Source organism: Delphinus delphis, chromosome 1 (genome assembly GCF_949987515.2).
Source record: "Delphinus delphis chromosome 1, mDelDel1.2, whole genome shotgun sequence".
Taxonomy (NCBI): domain Eukaryota; kingdom Metazoa; phylum Chordata; class Mammalia; order Artiodactyla; family Delphinidae; genus Delphinus; species Delphinus delphis.
The window spans coordinates 104898633-104920579 of NC_082683.1; the positions used below are offsets into that span (position 1 = coordinate 104898633).

General features: G+C 42.4%; 1 protein-coding gene across 1 annotated transcript in view; it reads left to right on the forward strand.

Moving 5' to 3' along the window:
* The first annotated feature begins 21450 nt into the window (after positions 1-21450).
* Positions 21451-21947, forward strand: part of PHGDH (phosphoglycerate dehydrogenase) — a 31042-nt gene continuing 30545 nt past the window's right edge. Inside the window, exon 1 of the mRNA XM_060007110.1 lies at positions 21451-21700. Within this exon, the coding sequence (XP_059863093.1) occupies positions 21563-21700 (138 nt within the window). The 5' untranslated portion in view covers positions 21451-21562. The remainder of the gene's footprint in view (positions 21701-21947) is intronic.

The following is a 21947-nucleotide window of genomic DNA, read 5'->3' on the forward strand; positions in this document are numbered from 1 at the left end:
CACGAACCCATGTCCCCTGCATCGGCAGGCGGACTCTCAATCACTGCGCCACCAGGGAAGCCCCAGCATCTTCTTTTGATAACAGTAACGATAATACACATATTACATGAGCACAGGTTATGTGGCAGACGCCATGTGAATGCTTTTCATTCACAATGTAATTTAATCTTTTAAAAACCCTTTAGCCATTAATTAATGAAACTTCACAGCAACACTTACGAGATATGTACTATCATTATCTCCATTCTATAGAAGAGGGAACTAAGGCTTAGGGAAGCAGATTAACTTGCCCAAGGTCACAAAGCTAGTATAAAGCAAAGTTAGAATCAACTAAGCCTCATTCTTCATTATTCTCACTATCAATATTACAGTTATTCTTATTATCATTATCTATTGAATTATCATAGGCTGAAAGTGTTGGGAGAAAACTTTTCATAGTCTCACCCATTTCTGCACATCTTATGAGCTGTAGAACTGGCAGCTTTTGTTCCTATCTTTTCCAGGCTGTTTGTATAGTGAATAGCCTTGGAAGCTAGAGATAGAGTCTCCATCCAGAGCAAAGGACAGGTTTGTTTACTGTCCAGTGTAATAAAGATAATATCTTCCTTCAGGAAAAAGGTCCTTTGTAAAGATGTGGTTTCCCTAAGCTCAAAGTTCTTCTGTAATGCAACTCTGCATATGCAGGTGGTACCTGGCCTTCTTCACATTGCCCAATGGGAACTGGGGCTCAGGAAACTGATAACACATGTTGATACTCTGACGACTGCTAATGCTGTGAGAAATAAAGTCCTTTGTCTCTGACCTGGGTATCTCCTGTCTTCTGCCAACATCCATAAAATGGTTGCAGGTCAACTTGTTAGTTTGCAATTAGGGTACCATTGCAGACCCTCCCTGCATCTGGAGAGACATACCAGGATGGGAAGACTGACTATTGTAAAGATTTTCAACTTCCTCAGTTGGGTGATAGTTTTAGCGTAATCCTTATGGGTTTTTTGAATTTAATAAAATTCTTCTTAGCTTCAACTGAAAGAATAAATTGCTAAGAATCACTAAGAGTTTTTAAAACAAAAGAAAGGAGTAAAGAGGGAGTACTTGCCTCCCCAGATATTACATTATTCATAAAGCTAAAATAATGCAAAAAAATGATTGTAGTTCTGGCATGAGAAAAGATAGGCAAATCAATGAAACAGAAGGAATAGCATGGAAACAGATTCTATCACACAGAAGTTAAAATACCACGAGGGAAACATCACAAATCAATGGTGGCAGGTTGAACTACTGAATAAATTGTGTCTCCAAAAAACCAGTTGGACATTTGGGGAGAAAATCAATTTAGAGATTCACATGATGCGTTAGTATACACTTTTGATAGATAAGATTTAAGTATGAGGAAACATATTAAACCATTAGCAAATATAAACAAAGCCTGGAAGAGTCTCATTTCTGGGTGGGAAAGAACATTTTGAAATCTTTCAGAATTTTGAAATTGTCATGTCCTTTGACCCAGCAATTTACCTAAGAGAATGCAAACTTAATCTTTAGGGATCTAAGACCATTGACTATTGTTTATTGCTCCCTCCAGAGAATGGTAGGAATTCAATAAATGTTTGTGGAATGAGCAAAAAAACGTTGCACAAGAACATAAAGCTGTATGTACAAGGATGTCACTGCAGTCCTGGTGGTGTGAGTCAGCTGCCAGCAGTCATTCTATGCCTTGAGAGTTAAGTGAAATTGACACGGGACTCTAACGCTGCCGGCCGTTCACTGCCCTCCACGTGATTTCTGTGTTTTGGCTGTTTTATTTTCTCATCATTACTTCTATCTTGCTCAGAGTTCTGGCTCTGTCTGAATCCTTAATCCCACTTGGGTCTCACCTCTCACAGCTAGTCTCGTCTCTTTTATTTGAACAAACCTACACGTGGCATTCAGTCCCGTTTCCCTGATTTTCCATCTTCTTAAAACAAAACAAAACATAGCCAAACAACAAAAACGCCTCCTGAGGCATTTGGATGTGTAGCAACTTTTACAGGTTTGAGATGACAAAAGGGGTTTTTACAGCCACACAAATGGACTCATTCAAAAATTAATGTTAGACATCCTCATACATAAAAGTTCTTTGGACACTCTCATGAGGAATTTCTCACTGGCTGCATTTTCCCATGGACTCCTGTCCTGATGGTCACTTGCTCTCCTCCCTTCACCTCTGGACTTTGCTCACATCTTATCAGGCTGTCTCTCCAGGGCTTACCGCCTCCTTAGGCTGTGTTGGGACAGGGGAAATGTCTCCCTCTGTTATTCAGAGCAGTTTTTCTTTCTACACCTTCCCCAGTCTCCAGCCCATCTAAAGCTTAGATAATTGGTCAGACTACTCAAAACCCCATTAATTTGGCCTCAAGCTCTCGCAACATGGAAAATGAGTAGAGATTTTCATATTTCAGACTTCCTCTCTTTCTTATAAGGAAAAGGGAAGCAATATAGATGTTTGCTCTCCCTTTGATATGAAATATAACTTTCCTCTTCCCATAAAAGGCAGAAGTGGGGAACTCCCTGGAGGTCCACTGGTTAGGACTACGTGCTTCCACTGCAGGGAGCACGGGTTTGATCCCTGGTTGGGGAACTAATATAGATCCCACAAGCTGTGCAGTGAGGAAAAAAAAAAAAAAAAGCGGCAACAGACAGTTTTGGTTTTAAATAATATTTTTTCACCCAGCTACATTTGCAATAGTAAGAAAATTAAAGATGATCCAAATGATCATTAATAGAAGACACCAGGTTAAATAAATCATGATACAATAAAGAATGTAATAAATCCAGATGTTCTGAAATGGACAAGATGGCCAAGATGGGTTAGTAAGTTAAAAAGGAGAAAAAAGGAAGTTGCAGGAAAGCATGTATAGTGTGAAACTGCTTGGCACTGGGTACATTTTTGGTTGTCACAGCTGGGTATTGGTGATGGAGTGGGGTTACTACTGAGGCTGAACACCCGACTCTGCCCAGGGCAGTTTTCCAAACAAAGAAATTTCTGGCCCCACTACCAGCAGTGTCGAGGTTAAAAAACCCTGCTCCAGATGAATATATGCCAACCTGTTATCAGTGGGTATGTCCAAGAGTTGATTTATGGAGGAATTACACCCTTTCTAAGTCATTAATTTCTCTTTGCATTTCTTTTGATAAGTTTATTATAATCCATAAAAACGTTTCGAAAAGCTATCAATAGTTGGAAGAGATGGCACATTTAAAAAAATCAATATATTTAATCAAATCTGGATGAGCAGATAGGGAGAGGGCGAGACCAGAGAGGAGAGGTGTGGCTTGTTCGCAAAGGACGCCCCTGAGCTGGGTAATGAGGTCAGGTAAGAACCGGGCCTCCATCCAACGAGGAATTTCCTCCCCAGAGCACACCTCAAGTATGGCCTGTTCTTTCCTGGTCTCACTCGGAAATGCTCTGCCTTCAGGAGATTAAGGTTGGCAGGTCAGGGGTGCGCTGTGGGAGCTGGAGTTCCTCTCTGTCCAAACGCCGCACTCACAGCCCTGGGGGTTGGAACAAGTAACAGTAAGAGGCGTGACAGAACATGAAAGCACATGTGAAACGGAAGGGGTAGCGCTATTTGTCTTCCAAGGGGTAAATTTTGCTTTTATTTTCCGCCCCGTCGTTTTGTTAAACTGGAGTCTCTTGAGCGCCATCTGGTGGAAAGATTTCGATTACTAAGTCAGATATGCCCTCGCCTTCTCCAAGAACATTTTAGTCACAGTAAATCACTGTCTACATTTTAAGATCTTCTCTGGGCAGGGCTATGGCTTGATGTCACTGCCTCAGCACCTTGTACAATTGACAGATTATAAGCCACCAGAAATTGTTGAAAGAGTAAATATTGATCCATTATAAGCTGGGAATGGATATTGGCGTCCAGCCTGAACAGGTGTTGGGAGAAGGAGGCAGGAATAAGTTGTCCTGGTTGCCAAGGGTGAGTGCAATGTCTGCAACTAAGGAATAAAACCAACTCCAGGCCAAAGAGCCTCTGAAATCCCAAACAGACTCCCGGGGGACACACAGGGAGCCAATATGATTCCCCAGAGCCTAGGCAATGTTTGACGGTGGTGGACTCAGGCCCTCTCTGGGATGAGACTCCAGGAGGTGTACAAGTGCTCTGGGGTGTAATTTAACTAGTCCCTGCCATTTCAGCTCTGCCCTAGTCAATTCCCGAATAACACAATTCCCGGCCTCCAGAGTGGGCCCCAGGGGACCTGGCAAGCACTTCCCTCCTAATCAGAACAGCTGCTAATGTGTGGGCCCAGTGGGTACCTGAGACCAGTGTTGCAAAGTTTTCAGACTTTTCCAAAGAAATGGAAATCTTGATTAGCATGTGAAATCACTTAATTTTCCAATATTGGCTGAAATTACTTTGGAAACACTCAGTGGGCCAAAAGCCACGTATGTTTGTGGCCAACAGTGAGTGACTCATGAACTAGAGGATCTCTAGGCTTCTTTCCACTCTTCTGACCCACCGCGGCTCTGACCTCTGCCCACATCTATACATGGCTAGTTTTGAAATGAGGTCAATTGATAATCCTAGCTCAATATGGCCCACAAGGTCAGGTGCTCTTTCTTTGAACTTTCAGGACAGTGAGCTTCTCTTTAGGGAAAAGAGCAAAGTGCTTCTCTTTAGGTAAAATATTTTCCAGAGCGGTCTGCACGCCCACCCGGCCCCCCATTCCACTCCACCCAAATACAGCTCTCTTCTCCCATGCTTCTCTCTGCTACACATCTCTGCAGCCTGCTGTGTCTTGTGATCTGAACTGGATTAAGTCTCTGCATTCTTGTCTTTTCCCCAGGGTGTGGCCTTTTTCAAACTTTCTGTTTTCATTTATTAAGAAGCCTATTATGTTATCAAATTAATTAAACTAATTCCCATCAAGCACCACGTGTTAAAGCTAGTGAATGACTTTGCTAGTTGGTCTTTAAAAGGAACAGGATTGAATGTAGACCCTGATATATATATATATATATATATATATATATATATATATATGCAAATATAATTTTATACATATAATTATATGTACATATGTAATTATCAGTTTCTATTAAAATAATATAATAGCAGGAACAGAATCAAAACAAAAGTATGTATAAACCTACTGTTTTACTATGTTTTAATTTATATGTTCCATTTCATACTTTATTCAAATGTTTGCCGATTCTTTTTACAAAGATAATGAAAAACACACAGATGCATAAACATAAGCCCACACAGAGAAATCGTGTGTCTACAGTTGAGACCAGCCTGGGGGTGAACAGCAGGTTGCGCTAAGGATAATCACATAATATTCCTCTGGTTCCACCCCTATTCATTCTGCGGAAATTCCAGTACTCAAATCCCTCCTAACTATCTCTTGAGTCTTCGGGAGGTAATCCTCCCAGCTATCGTGTGCCATATCCAATTTCCGCCTGCTTTTTAGCGTCTCCCTTTAGAAACGTCTGCTGTTGCTGATGCTGCCATTGAAACCTCAGAAACTGCCCCACTTCCTCCCTCTTTCATCCCTCTTGCATCAGCCAGTTCAGCTCCTTGGTTAGCTGGCTCCTACTCCGTCAACAAACCCACTGTGATAGAATCAGGCACACAGGATAGAAGGCAGTACAAACGTGGAGGTTTTAGTGAAACCGCACTTGTGGTTTTTACCAGTTTTTTCTTGCAGTCCATTCTTCCTTGAGCACCTGTGAGTCTGGAGTTTGAAGGAGGGCAAACTAGATGACAGACAGTTTTCTTGTCATCACATTTTCTTTTTTGGTGACTGTTCCTGTGCTGAGCTTCCGTGATTTGATTCCCTTCTCCTTATGATGGAATTTTACTTAACAGGTTCCTCAGTCCAACAAGCAAACATATGCCAGGTGTGTCTCTTCAGAGAGGCCTAAATATGTTTAAAGACTTGGGCCAACACAAGTTAAGGTGTCTGGGCCTCCTAATAAATAGCATAGACACAATTTGGGGTTTTGCCTTTTTCATTTCTCACTTTGAGTGTTTATCCAGGTTACTACATAGTTCTCATAATTATTATGTAAGTGGTTATATAATAAACGTTACATAGGATGAATATATCACAATTATCTAATTGTTCCCTTATTTTGGACATTTAGGTTATCATTAATTTTCCTCTAATTTAAATACTATGAATTGAGTGAGAACAATTTAAGTGGTCTTGACTGTATGTTTTACTTTGGGGATAGATTACTTAAAGAAATTGTAGTTTCTGTAACTCCCCAAATTTCAGGGACCTAACACTAACCATTTATTTCTCACTCACATAACCATCTAGTGTGAGGTTCTTGTTCAGCAATGTTGGTGAGTGTTCTGTCCCATACATTCTCTAGGGAGCCAGGATGATGGGGGCTCTACCATTGTCAACACAGGGCTTCCAAGACCTCTCTGGGTACCACCATTAGCTGGCAGATGAGTAGGAGAGAGAAATTCAAGTGAGGGTTTCATAAAATAAAATTCACCCATTTTAATGGTACAGTTCGATGAACTTTTGGTAATTGTGTACAGTTGTATATCCACTGTGACAATCACAATATAGACATTTTCGATATCTTAAAACGTTCCTGATGCCTCTTTACATCTGATCCCTTCTCCCAACCCTTAGCCCCAGGCAACTCTCTGTCAATATAGATCAGTTTTGCCTGTTCTTGAATTCTACATACTAAATGAAACACAGTATGTATTCTTTTGTGTCGTGCTTCCTTTGCTCAGTATAATTCATGTTGATGATTGTGTTAGTAGTTCATTTCTTTCTATTGCTGAGGCGTATTTCATGGCATGGATATACCACCATTTGTTAATCCATTCACCAGTTGATGGACATCTGGATGAGTTCCAGGTTTTAGTTATTATGAATAGTTCTGCTATGGTTTGCAGATGTATGTTTTGTGTGTTCATTTCTCTTGTGTAAATACCTAGGAGTTTGATTACTGGGTCATAAGGTAAGTGTATTCTCAATTGTATACTGTTTACTAAAATGACTGTAAACATCTTTCATTCTCACCAGTAATGTCTGAGAGTTCTAGTTGACCCAGGTCCTCATCAATACTTGGAACTGTCAGTATTTTTAATTTTAGCCATTCTAGTGGGTATGTAATAGAATCTGGGTTTTCACTTGCATGGTCCTAACAACTAGTGATGTTGAGCATCTTTTCATGTGCTTATTGGCTATTTGCATATTTTATTTTGTGAAGTATCTGTTCAAATCTTTTGCGTATTAAAAAAATCAGGTTGGGGGCTTCCCTGGTGGCACAGTGGTTGAGTCCGCCTGCCAATGCAGGGGACATGGGTTCGTGCCCCGGTCCGGGAAGATCCCACATGCCGCGGAGCAGCTGTGCCCGTGAGCCATGGCCGCTGAGCCTGCGCATCCGGAGCCTATGCTCTGCAATGGGAGAGGCCACAACGGTGAGAGGCCGCGTACCGCAAAAAAAAAAAAAAAAAAAAAATCAGGTTGTCTTCTTATTATGAGTTGTAAGAGTTCTTTGTATATTCTAGATACAAGCAAAGAGTATACTACTCATTATCTAGTACTTTCCAATACCATGAGACAGCTGATTTTTGCATTATTTTCAGATCTGATAGTTGTTTCTGTGGGGGAATTGGTCCTGTAGCATCCTGCTCACTCATTATGGGAAGCAGAAACTATGAAGGAGGTTTTAAGGGCCAGGACTGGAATTGGTTTTCATCAATTTTGCTTACATTCTGTTGCTAGAATTCAATCATGTAATAACAGCTAACTCTAAGAAGGCTGGAAATATGGTCTATGTGTGTGTCCGTAAGGTAGTGTGCCCTAGAGAAGAACAGAATCGATGGTTAGCTAGCAGTATCTGCTGTGGTGGACTTAGAAGGCACACATGGTAGCAGAAGTTCTAGCCCGGGAGCATGGTAAGTCTGTTTCTAGATCCCTTCCACAACAATAGTTATGCAGTACTTACTGTATGCTACAATATGAGACTAATGTTTATTGAGCGCTTACTACGTGCCATGCAAATACAGACCTTCTGTAAATGTTTCTTAACTATTGAATGGACCTAACTTCCTGGGGTGGCCTGAGGAAGACTCCCTGTACCTTTCATTGCTACTGCTGTACCAACCATGGTGTGTTTAATGATGCGTCCCAATCTTGCCAGCCACAGCAGGAACAAAGTTGTGAGTAATGAGGATGCATGCCAACCACTCCCAGTTCCCCTGAGGGAAAGGATCACTGGAGAAACAGAGCATTATTAATAGCCCCAAACTTCAACAAGCCAGTTTTTCCATTCTCTGGATAATTATTTGTGGACATCTGTTGACCCTTAAGGGTTTGGGTAAGATCCCAATTTACAAGCTGTCCCTTTGCTCTCTGCTATGTTTCTGCACCAAACTTATCACTATGCACAGCATTTCATGCCAGAGAAGTTCACAGAACTATGTTTATGATCTTTCAGTGAATTTCCTGCCTCGCTACATGGTTTTGCCAGATTTACTTGAAATAGTGCTTTGATTGTCCAAATGGATTGGAAATGCTACCTATGTTGTCATCATCTCTCTAACCAAAGCATCTAGACACGAAATATATATTATGATAATAATAGCTAGCACTTGGTGGTCACTGTTGCTCACAAACTGCTCCCATATACGTTATCCTATTTGGTCCACCCCTACCACATAAGTCATTTGGATGTCAGTGGTAAAGCTACTTCACTCATTCACAGGCTTAATACCATAAAATGTTCACATTTATCTTTTTCTTCATCATACTCTCATGTTACAAAGATTATAGACAATGAAAAGGTCCAAAGACATTCAGTAGGAGGTCCAGGAAGAGAGTAAAAAGACCAGACAATCAATACAAGTAGGTTCAAAGACTCCACAGTATTTTATAACTGAATGCTGTCAACATCTCCACACCTAGAATCTGTCATACATACATACATATATATATATATATATGTGCATGTATATACATACATACATGCATGTATGTATGTTCCAGATAAACCCCCCCACCTGAACACACTCTCTATCCCTTCAATGCTTCCCTATCTCTTTGTCGATAACATACACACTCTTTGATTGCATGGCTCTTCCTGACCTGGCCAATGTCCATTCTCTTGTGTCATTGCTCATCACTACTCCCTCACATCTTACACTCTGATATTAACTGCTCTACTTGCAGTTTCCCTCTGCACCAGGTGTGATTTACTTACTAGGTAGATTGCTCCAGTAATCTTTCAATATTCAGCTCAGGGTCCCTGGCTTTGGGAGCTTCCTCAGCCCAGCCCCACAGCTCAGACAACCCATCTGATTTCTCAGAGCATATGAGAATACCCTCATCAGTGCTTTCCACATTGCTTGGTAATTGTGTCGCTGATTTACCTGACTGTGTGGCCCACACACTGTGAGCTCCTTAAGGATGTAGCATCTTTTTTATTTGCATAGTTCCTGGCATATTTTAATTGAACCATAAAGATAAATAAACAAATACATAAATGAATAAATCAATATTCACGTCATATGCATCAACTCTTTCGTTTGTTTGACTTGTATTTGAGGTACCTTTTATAACCTTGTACAGATGGGCAAAGCAAGAAGAGATATTGGAGTAAAAAGAGATCAATACATAAAATGGCTTCAAGAAAAAGAGGTTGAAGGAAATGGTTATAGAATAACAGAAAATAATGGTCATCTTTGAACACATTTGCCTTTTTTTGTCAAACATATCCAAAACAATAGTGCCTCTTATTTCTCATCACTGAACAGTAACAACAAGTAACAGTTGTTTAGGATGTGTATTTTCAATGCATTTATGCAACCATTTTCTTCAGGACATGTTCACAACAACTCTGTTCTTCACGTGAGGACAGTAAGCTACATCTGTCAAAGATCCTATAGCCACTATATGACCAAACTGAATGTCTATCAGCTCAGGTCTTTAACTCAATATGGGGTCATTGGGACAGCTTCTGATTATCAGATTGCCAATTTATACTTTATCTGCCTATCTAATTTCCCAAGAGGTTGCCTTCTGGGGAACACAGAAACATATGGCTTATCTGCATATATGCATTGCCTAATTACTGGTTATACAGATGGTTGAGCAAGTTGCTAATGAAGATATAATCATGGGCTTGATACTAGAATTTACAGTTAGCTTGTCTTTATTTTCCCCCTCTATTAACAGCCTGAGTCCTGTGTCAGTCTCTAAATTTAAAACCTCTGCATGATACAGAAAGTTTTCTTATAACCTACTTTTCCAAACTAATCTCTTTTCTTCTTCAACAATAATGCCTACTACAGCCAGGCCAGGTTCCTTTCCCTTCTCCCCCCACCACTTTCCTATGCACATTGCTCCTTCCATACTTGTGCTTAGAACCCTCTAGAAAGGCTCACCCTTCTTCACTGCCTGTCCTATCCTATCCTATTCCTTCTTAAAGACCCAGCCCAGCAATTCCATGAAGGCTTCCAGAAGTGCTAGCCTCCGGTGATGTAGTCCTCCTCTGAGCTAACCACCAAACATATGATCCATTCCATTTTCCTGGTATGAAACGATGAAGATAATACTAACATAGTGCCTTATGATACAATTTTTGTATCCTCAACATTTACTATGGCTCATAACAAAGCCCTTAATAAATGCTTGTCAAATAAAAGAATAGGGGTTATGCTTTCATTTAAATCTTCTAATGCCAGGGACTTCCCTGGTGGTCCAGTGGATAAGATTCCATGCTCCCAATGCAGGAGACCTGGATTCAACCCCTGGTCAGGGAACTAGATCCCACATGCATGCCACACTGAGAGTTCGCATGCCACAACTAAGAAGTCTGCATGCCACAACTAAAGATCCTGCATGCTGCAATGAAGATCCCGCATGCCGCAACTAAGATCCAGTGCAACCAAAATAAATAAATAAATATTAAAGAAAAGAAATCTTCTAATGTCAGAGTCAGTTTGAACTGTCAGTAAGAACTGTTTTAGGACCGTCACAGTTCCTGAGCCATGAGCCTGTAATGCCTAAAGGATGAAGTGGTCTTGCTCTTAATTAAAAGTGGACCAATGATACAAGTACTCTAATTTACAATTTTGATGGTGGAGCTCCATTCTGAGGTTATTCTCAGAACTTCCCATACCTTTCCCTAAACTTAGACCCTTCCTTTCCACATCTGATTCCCCAGAAAGAATGTAAAGTCCTTTGGGAGGAGAGCATGGGTTTGTTTTTTTTTTTCTTTTTTACCATGCTGTGCTGCATGTGGGATCTTAATTCCCCGACCAGAGATTGAACCCGTGCCCCTGGCATTGGGAGTGTGGAGTCTTAACCACTGGACAGCCAGGGAAGTCCCGTACATGTATTTTATTTATTCTTGGAGTCTTCCATATTGCCAAACTTGCATAGCACTTTGTACAGAATACGTGTGTAAACAGTGTTTTTTAATTAAATAAATGGCATAGTATTATGCACAGCAGCATGATGTAGTGGGCATAGATTGACCTTGATGTCAAAAGACCTACACTCAAGTCCCTGGTCTGCCACTCCCTGACTTTGGGCAAGTTGTGCAGCATCATTGTATATACCCATATAATTAGCATTTCCTTTGTGTAGATCCAGGTGGTGTCATTTTCCTTCTGCCTGAAGGACTTCCTTTTATATTTCTTATAGTGGAAGTTTGCTGATGATTAATTTTTCAACTTTTGTATGTCTGAAAATGTTGTCTTCATTTTTGAAAGATGCTTTTGCTGGCCTTAAAATTCTAGGTAGATAGATTTTTTTTCCCTTTCAGTACTTTAAAGATGCTGTTTTACTTTCTTCTGGCCTGCATTAATGAAAAGTATGCCATAATTCTTATCTTCGTTCCTCTGTATATAACATCATGTGTTTTTCCCCCTCTGCCTGCTTTTAAGATTTTCCCTTTGTCATTTTTTTTTAATATATAAATTTATTTACTTTTGGCTGTGTTGAGTCTTCGTTGCTTCACGTAGGCTTTCTCTAGTTGTGGCGAGCGGGGGCTACTCTTTGTTGCAGTGGGCAGGCTTTTCATCTCGCTGGCTTCTCTTGTTGTGGAGCATGGGCTCTAGGCACACAGGCTTCAGTAGTTGTGGCACATGGGCTTCAGTAGTTGTGGCTCGCAGCCTCTAGAGCACAAGCTCAGTAGTTGTGGTGCACAGGCTTAGTTGCTCTGCAGCATGTGGGATCTTCCCGGACCAGGGCTCGAACCCGTGTCCCCTGCATTGGCAGGCAGATTCTTAACCACTGCACCACCAGGGAAGTATCCTTTGTCAGTTTTTTTTCAACTTAATTGTGTGAGAGTTGGTGTAATTTTCTTCATATATCTTGTGCCTGGGGTTCAGTGAGCTTCTGAGTGTGTTGATTTATAGTTTAATCAAACTTGGAAAATTTTTTGGCCATTATTACTTCAAGTGTTTTTTCTTCCCCCTGACCCCTTACCTCCCCTTTGGGGACTTCAGTAACATTTATATTAGACCACTTGAAGTTTTCTAACTACTCACTATTAATGTTTTCCCAGTCATAGTATCCTGTGTAGTAGTTCATTTTGAGTAGTTTATATTGATGTGTCTTCAAATTTACCAGTCTTTTCTTCTATAATGTCTAGTCTGCTGTTAATTCCATCCTGAGACTTTCCATCTCAAACATTGTAGTTTCCATCTCTGGAAATTTGATTTGACTCTTTTTATATCATCCATGTATATACTTCACATGTTCAATATTTCCTTTAGTTTTTCGAATATATTGTATACAGTTATCATACTTGTTTTTATGTCCTTGCCTTTTAATCTATCATCTGTGTCAAGTTCTGGGTTGTTGCCATTGACTGATTTTTCTCCTCATTATGAGTAACATGTTCCTGTTTCTTTGCTTGGTAATTTTAATTGAATTCTATACATTGCAAACTTCACCATCTTGCACGCTGACTATTATTGTGTTTCTATATATATTCTCAAGTTGTTCTGGGAAGTGGTTAAGTTAATTGGGAACAGTTTGCTCCTTTCAGATATTTCTTTTAATCTTTGTTAGGCAAGACCAAAACAATGCTTAGTCTAGGGCTAATTTTTCCCTACTATTGAAGCAAGAAATGGGGAGTATGTGATCTGGAAGAATAATAAAATCAAATAAAATTTGAAGGGCCTGGAAAAAAGAAAGATTAATGCCTTGCAGTACAGTCAACGTAAACTGCATAAAGGGAGACTTTGAATTTTTAGCTCATCTTATCCATGTGTATTTGATTCTGAAATCTGCTGTGCACTGAGCTGTGGAAGTATGGACTCTTGGGCTTGAAGTATATGTTGAGGAAGCCTGACATTGGAGCCCACGTTTTGGGGGGAAATGCTAAGGTTTTGGACGATGCTATGGACTGAATATTTATGTCCCCAACAAATTTGTGTGATTATTTGATTAATGCTTGTCACTTCCACTAGAAGTAAATTCCATGAAAGCTAGGGCCCTACAACTGCCGGATATGTTGTAGTTACTCAGTTATACAGTGTGTGTGGAAAGAATGAATGAGGAGTGGGGGTAGTGCACCCCTCCCCTCTCCTACCTCTGTCACCTGAGTGCACGGGAGCTCCGTTCCCCTGTGACTCAGGATCACCTCCTTTAAATAGCTCCTTCAGATTTGCCTACAGTGCCACACTCCAGTGGTTCAAAAGCCAGCTTTTTGAACTGGTTGGGGGATGATCAGCCCTTCATTTCTCTTCTCTTTCATCTCTGGCCTCAGGTACCCTTAATCAGCTAATCGCTCCAGGAAATAGATGATTAAGGAATGGGAAGGGAAAGGTGAGGAGAGTTCTCTGGTCCTATCCATCCTGTCTCACTTTAGGCTTAACTAGAACTACCTAGGAGGTTTGTTTGTTTTTATGTAAATTCCCTGGTTAGTTAGAGGCAAGGGGACAGGGAGACCATTAATGTTCCATCTACCTTTCTTATCTTTTAGAATTTCATTTTGTTTCTTTTAGAAAAATTTGTTCTTTTCATTTTGCATGGTTTCCAAGTATATTAGACTTCTATTGTTGCTGTAACAAATTGTCACACATTTGCTGGCTTGAAACAACACACATTTATTCTCCTAGGGTTCTAGAGTTCAGAATTCTGAAATCAGTTTCACTGGGCCAAAGTCAAGGTGTCAGCAGGGCTGGTTCCTTCTGGAGGCTCTAGGGAGAATCCGTTTCCTTGCCTCTTCTAGTTTCTAGAGGCCAGTTACATTCCCGGCTTGTCTCTTCCTCCATTTTCAAAGCACATCACTCCAATCTCTGCTTCTACCATCACATGGTTTCTCTCTCCCTCTGACTCTTCCTGGGTCCCTCTTACGAGGACCCTTGGGATCCATCCACTCAGATAACCCAGGATCATCTCCCTGCCTCAGACTCCTTAACCTAATTACATCTGCAAAGTCCCTTTTGCCATATGAGGTAACATTCACGGGTTCTGGTCTTTAGGATGTGGACATCTTGGGGGACCATTATTCTGCTACCACACTATGACTCTCATTTCTTGGTAAACACCGGTATCTTGGACAACTTCTCAGGCGACACAGAATCCCTGATTTCTGCCTGTAGTCAATAGTTATAACATTCAAGGCTTTTGTGCTGCTGTTTCTAAATTGAATATGGTATTCTAGAAGTGGAAAGATCTTTCATTTCGTTTTGAAAGATTTAAGGACGGCACAATTAGAAGTTTAACTAGAGATTTAAAGAAATGCTACAATCCCAACTTTACAATTTATTGCCCTGTGACTTTAAGTCATTTTTACTTCTCTAAATTGTAAAGCTGGGGAAAACGCAGCAATGTGTCTCAGATGTATAGTATATAAAATGAGAATAGAGGTGCCTACTTCATAGAGGTGCTATGAGGATTTACTGAATTATATTTATCTAGCACTTAAAAATGATCCATAAATATTTGTATTATTACTGTGGCTATTTTGCATTTTATTACCCTGTCTCACTCATGTAAACTATGGGTTTCTTATGTTAAAGAGAAAACCGCAGGCCCAAAATGGCATCAGTGTGTTAAAGCCCATGATACCAAACCTAGGCTTAATATATGACTTAATAACCGTTTCGACCTTCCCTAGGAATGTAATCTTAACCAACCAGTCTGGGACCAGGTTCTGGTCAGCACCAACGAGGTAATCTGTCCTGTGGGCCCTCTCCATCTCCCTCTCCCTTCCCCAAGAAGAGGCAATGTATGTGATAAAGATTATTGCTGGTCCCCAAAAGAAGATATCCTGGCCCCAAATAAAATTTTCATTTCTTCTGCTAATGACTTCCTTGCCCCACTCTCTTTTCTATGAAAGCCTTCCATTTTGCACCCCTCAGGAGAACCCTTCTAGTTGTTAGATGGGATATTGCTCATTCGTACATCGTTGAATAAAGGCAATTAGATCTTCAAGTTTATTTGGTTGAATTTTGTTGTTTTAACATTAGCAAGAGGTTCATGGAATACTGTAAGCCTTATGAATAAGCTTCAGGAGGCTCATTAGTCCCCAAAACTGTCTGCACAATTTAGGAGGTGAGAGGGTTTGTAGCTTTCATCAGATTCTTGTAGAGTTCAGTGACCTAAAGAGGTTTCGAGACATTGCGGTTGAAGGTAAAGAGGGGAGAGCTTGAGATAGCAGAAGGAAGCCCTCTGACTACTAGACTCCCAAGGTAGTAGCTCAGGGTTCATTCTTGGGTCACTAAGTTTAAAAATTTGATTTTATCAGAGCCCCTAGTATTGATCAGAGTTTCAGAGATTCTCGCTAGCCTAACTCACAAGAGACCAGAGTATAAACCCGAAAGCTTCTGTGTTCGTGAAAGGGGATTGCCTGCCACTAGACTGCCATACCAGTTCCCTTGCGCCTGTCACTCATAGCGTTCCCCTGGTGACAGGCGCCCTTCACAAAACAGCCTTTTAGCTTCTGCCTGTTTCTCTTTTTGCTACAGGACCCAAAGATGATGGGATCTGCTGAGAAACAGATCCACCCAGTGGCCCCTTGCTGGCATCAAGGTATCTGGAAAGTAAAATAATTACTCAGAAAAATGGTAAGAAAAAGAGCTGCATAGTCAACAGGGGTATTTTTATACAGACTATGATACTGTCTGATGAATTCTCTCTGTACCACATCAGAGTACACCTTACTAATGACCTCGGCACTCCTGTCTGTCACATGCACTGTTTTCCTCTTTTTCTCCTGGAACAGTGCTGGGTAAAAGCCAAGACTTGCCTCGAATCACCCTTTTGAACAAGCAGAACGGCCTTTCTATTAATATATTCCTTTCAGAAAAATTTTAATACAATTGATTATATTACGAGTTTTTTTTTCCCCTTAACATTCCATTGTATTTGGGTGAAATAGTATTCTTCTTGCCTTCATTTGATCTGGTGGTTCCCCAAACTCCTATTTCAGGCATTTACGTTCTCTCGGGATGGTTTACTTTCTCAGGTGATTAAATTCATCCATTAGTCATTAATATTAGTTTTACTGACAGAGAGTTGCCTTTTCAAGTTCTGCGTGTACCTTACTGATTGGCTTCACGTGCCAAACAAGGGACCCACTTCTCTTCTAATCATTATATCCTTGTATTTATTGTTATCACATCATCATCATCAAAACAACACTGTAAAAAGGGGTTTTTTTTGTGTGTTAAAATAGAGTGATCGTTTTAAAACTTAGATAATACTTGCCCCTTCTTATTAACTAATCCTTCAATGGTTTCCCATCCTAGTTGGAATAAAATCCAAACTCCTTACCATGGTGTCGTGGTCAGCGACTGGTATTGCCAGCCTGTCCTCCAGTCCCCACTCCCCTTCTTTTGGTTCAGCACCCTGAATTTTTTAGGGGGACCCACTTTTCTCACACTATTAGTGTACACTTCCGATGGAACAAATCCTCTCCCTAACTCTGAAGTGGGTGCTTTCTCTAGGACTGGCCAGTCAGCAAGTCCCTTCCGCTGGCCACAGTGAATGGTTCAGGGACAGATACATGTTCCAAGTTGGCCCAATGAGGATCAGGTCTGGACATTTTGCAGCAACCATCGGAAGACTAGTGCAGTCTTCCAGGATGCTAAACTGCTAGAATATACAGCCGAATATTCTGTTCTCCACTCTCTGGTGACATTTATGCCACATCTTGCCTTCCTGGAAATGAAGCAAACCCAGAGGCAAACAGAGACAGGAGAGAGACACAGATGACCGGTGACACCATTTGAACTCATTTCTGTCTGCACTTGATCTTTTCAGAGACCTGAGTGATCCCTTTTTCCCCTCAGGCCAGTTTTAATGGTATTCTTTGGAGTTTCCCTGGTGGCGCAGTGGTTGAGAATCCGCTTGCCGATGCAGGAGACACGGGTTCGTGCCCCGGTCCGGGAGGATCCCACATGCCGGGGAGTGGCTGGGCCCGTGAGCCATGACCGCTGAGCCTGCGCGTCCGGAGCCTGTGCTCCGCAACGGGAGAGGCCACAAGAGTGAGAGGCCCGCGTACCACAAAAAAAAAAAAAAAAAAAAAAAAAAGGTATTCTTTGCATCCACAAAAGTCCAGACTATTCCCATGGCCTGAATGGTCTGACCCCCTGCCTACCTCCCCACCTCATCTTGGGCCCCATTCCCCCTTATTCTCCCTACATGACAGGTGTTCGGACCTTCTGTCAGTTCCTAGAAAAAGCCATGCTCTTTCCCACCTGAGTGACTTTGTTCTTACTGTTCTCTTTCCTCCAGATGTTCTCCAGGGCTCTTCCTCCACTTTCAGATCTCAGCTTCAGTGCTGCCTCCTCAGAGGCTTTCCTGACTGTCCACTATAGACCAAACATGCAGCACACGCTCTCACACACTGGACTGCGAGTTCCCTGAGGGCAGGGGCCTCGCATGACTTGCCCAGTGTCGTTATCCCAGAGCCTGGCACTGTGTCTGACACACAGTAAAAGCTACCGAAATATTGGTGGGCACGTCCCTCGAGTGCTCCTTGACTTGTTCTGCTCTTCGCTCTGTCTATAATTCCCTTTCCTTCTTTCTTTGGATAATTGACTTCTTATATCAGTCTCAACCCAAATATCATCTTCTTGGAAAGACCGTCCCTGATCATAACGACTAAAATAGAGGTCCCCTCACCCCAATCCTCTACCACGTCACTCAGTTTCATTGTACTTACACCCTGAGATTATCTTTTAAAATTTTTCATCTATTTATTTACTTACTTTCTCTCTTCAACATAAGCTCCGTGAGGGCAGAGGTTGTGTTTGTCTCATTCAAAGCTTCATTCCCAGCACCTTCAGCAGTGCCCGGCTTACAGTTTCCCAACAAATACATATTGACTGACTGAATGAATGAAAGCCAAGCAGTCATTTGCGTGCTCTGCCTTATTTAATCCTCACAACAATCTTGTGAAATAAGCACTAGCCCAGTGCTAGTCTCATAGTACAGAGAAGAAAACGAAGTCTTACAGAGGCAATGTCATTTGCCCATAGTCACATAATCAGTAATTTGAGAAGCTGGAATTCAAATCCAGATGTGCACATTCTACAGATGACAATTCATCGTCTACCTCTCAAAATATCTGTTTTATTATTCCCAAGGTGGGTTTGGAGATCGCAGCTGGGCTCCAAGTAGAAAACTGGGATTCCTACTCCTGGCTGCCCCTCACCCACGGAACTTATCATCCACAGGCAGAGCAGCTGGGCGGCTGGAGCTCCCGTACCCTCAGGTGTGTGGAGTGGGGCCTGCGTTGGGGGATTCAACACACACAAGGAAGCAGGAGAGTGCATGTTATTTTGTGGGCTTCCAGCTCCAGGAGAGAGAGCCAAGAAAGGGCTGACCTGGGTTCACACTCAACCTTTCCCCCAGACTCAGAATCAGATCAGGCTCTCTTCCCAAGGGGCTGGGGTCAGGGGAAGGGAGGGAGTGAGGGGTCTAAGAGAGAAAGGCGGAACTCTTTTCCTAATGCTTCCAAGAGGGCCAAAGTTCCTGTTTTACGGATGGAGGCAATAACACAGAGAGAGAGAACATTTGCCCCACTCAGCCCACCATTATAAAAGAAAACCCTGCAATTTCCAATTGAAGTTGGAGATGGGGTGAGGGGTCGGGGTGGGTGGGATGGGGAGGGATATTGTCTACATTAACAGTATCGAGGCTCAGCTCAGCCACAGCTCATTTAATCATATCGCTTCTAAAAATTGGCTCAGCACCTCTGTACTACCTTTCCAGTCAAGTTTAAACCTCTTCTCAGGACAAGGCCTTTCACTCCTGGCTCCTCTGCAGTCTCATCTGTTCCCCGGCACCTCCCACTGCTAGTGCCCCTGGAGAAGCCATTACGAACGTCTCATAATTCTTCACGTCTCCAGGCTTCTGTAAATGTTATTTCTCCTCTACCTGGCTGTTTCTTATACTGTACATCCTATATGCTTTCAAGAGTAGGCGGCTGACCGTGAGCAGCTTGAAGGCGGAATAGGTTGTACTCATCTCTGTATCCCTGGGCCTCTCAGAGTGGCTGCCCTCAATGAACACCGAAGGGTCAGCTCAAAGGCAACCTTTCTAGAATCCTTCCTGCTGCCTCTAGTTTGTGCTGAGGGGTCTCCTTCTTGCTCCCAAAGCACTTTAGCTCCTCTGTATTTATCCTTCAAATGCTACACTTTAATTGTTGTTTTTCTGGGGAAAGGGATGTGACTTGTGCATCACCACACCCCGAGTGTTAAGCCACAGTACCTGGCGCATAGTAGGTGCTCGATAAATTAATTTTGAATGAAACGTCTTCTGAATGTCCAATATGGAAAGCGCTGTGCGAGGCACTATTACAGGGATATAAAGTTGTATCTCTGATCCTGGGGGGAAATGTTCACATATATGTTGTACAAGGCACTGTGAAATAACTTGAGGACAATGCTATAGAAATTTAAGAGGAATATTTCTGACTTGCTTAGGGTAGAAATTTTTACACACCCTCCCTTCTACCTGGAAATGGACTCTTATCTGTTAACTATTTTCTTAATGGTCTTAGAAGTATCTTTTGTGTGTCATTTTGAAAGTAGGTGGGGCGTACATAATAAAGAAAGAAAATAATACCCAGGTGACAGGTGTGAAGGGCCTCTGGTTGTGAGTTGAACACCACCTGAGAAGTTTGACTTGGGGTAAAGGGGTGTCTTTAGAGACAGCGGGTTACCCTTTAGAGACAGCGGGCTTTAGATTCTACACTGAATGAAAGCAGAGGGTGAGTCCTGGAAGCGGGTGAGTGAAAGTGGTAAGCAAAATGGGTGCTTCCCAAGTCTCTTTGTTAGCCTCTGGGGCCAGGTCCACCATCTGCTCCCAGGACCCCCAGGGCTGCTGGGCACCTCCTGAGAGGAAGAGAAATGGAATACTCACGAGTGCTGGAATGTAGGACCAAGAAATCATCCAAACCAGTAAACAGAATAGCCAAATTATCTCCTTTCCCACTGGCAGCATTTGGTCTAACTTCTGATTTGTGCCTAGGAATTATCTGTCCAAAGTTTCGTTACGTCAGAATATTGACATTGCATAGTTCTATAGGATAAGGGTCTAGCACTTGAGTTTTGTGAATGGTGCAGGACTGCAGAACACAGCGCTTAACTGGGCCAGATATGTCTAAAACACTGAATTCTAATCCATCTATGAGCATCCCTGATCCTAGGTGGCCTTAAATAATCCAAGATGGAATTTTCCAGTATTCGGCAAGGTGGGGCATGGAAAAGCATGTCTGCTGTGGGGTTTCAACATAAAGGAGTTAAGAGCTGGGAAGTACCTCCTTGGTCAATATGTAAACTAGGCCAGACTGACATCTCATTTTCCTTTTCTTCTTCTTTTTTTTTTTTTTTATAATCAGAGAGGAAGAGGAGAATATTGAACTTGAACAAACATTTTGGCTGGTCCAAAGGCACCAGGCCCTTGCTCTCTTTTAAGCTCATAATTCTCATTGCATCATTCATGTGGAAGTAATCACTGCTCTGTGAGGTCTCAGAAACGGTTTCCCTCTGCTTTTTAAAATTTATCTTTCCGTGTCTGTGTCTTTGGTACCCTCGGATGTTAGGCCACCAGAGGAAAGGGGCTATGTCTTTTTGACGTTCGAGCCTCTCAGCATCCAGCACCGTGCCTTGCACATAGTAGGTGCGTTCAATCAATGCTTGTAAAGGAATTAGTGAATGGGTCCGTAGGAGGAAAGAATGAAGATGAAACATTTCTCTCACGACGAGAACGAATATTTCTCAGTTTATTTCAGATATGAATCAGCTACTCAGCGTCAATTGTGCTTCTGTATACACACCAGGTGTAGATACATGCTTCGGCTGAGATTGAGAAATTCATCTCCGGAGAATAATATGGTGGGCGGGGATCTGAAAGCTCCGAACCGCGAGGAGGGGGCGGAGTCACAGAGAGTTGGAGCGTTTCTGTCCAATCAAAAGGAGACGGCAGGAGCAGGAGTGGGAGATAAGGGGGAGCGGGAGATCGCGAATCCTGCCCAGTTACACGAGCCAGCCAGCCGGAACAGCAGCTTCTCCGTTTAGGTGTTTCTGCCCAGGGAGAGCTGCCGATTCCGAGGCCGACTCCAGCAATGGCCTTTGCAAATCTACGGAAAGTGCTTATCAGTGATAGCCTGGACCCTTGCTGCCGGAAGATCCTGCAAGATGGAGGGCTGCAGGTGGTGGAGAAGCAGAACCTGAGCCAGGAGGAGCTGATAGCCGAGCTGCAGGTTAGGCGAGCGGGAGACAGACTAGGGCTGCGAGGCATCCTCCGCGGACACTGGCTGACCAATTCCGGCCCAGCGTGCCCCACCCTCACCCCCATCGCTGGTGTCAGTCTTGGGGTCTCCCGAGATTGGGGGCTGGGAAGGGGGGAGGGAGAAGAAGGAGGGAGGAACAAAGGGCGGCAAGCTGCAGGATGCAAACTTTCCGTTCCGTTTGCAACCGCGTGTTTCACGTTGGCATGCCTCCCGCCAG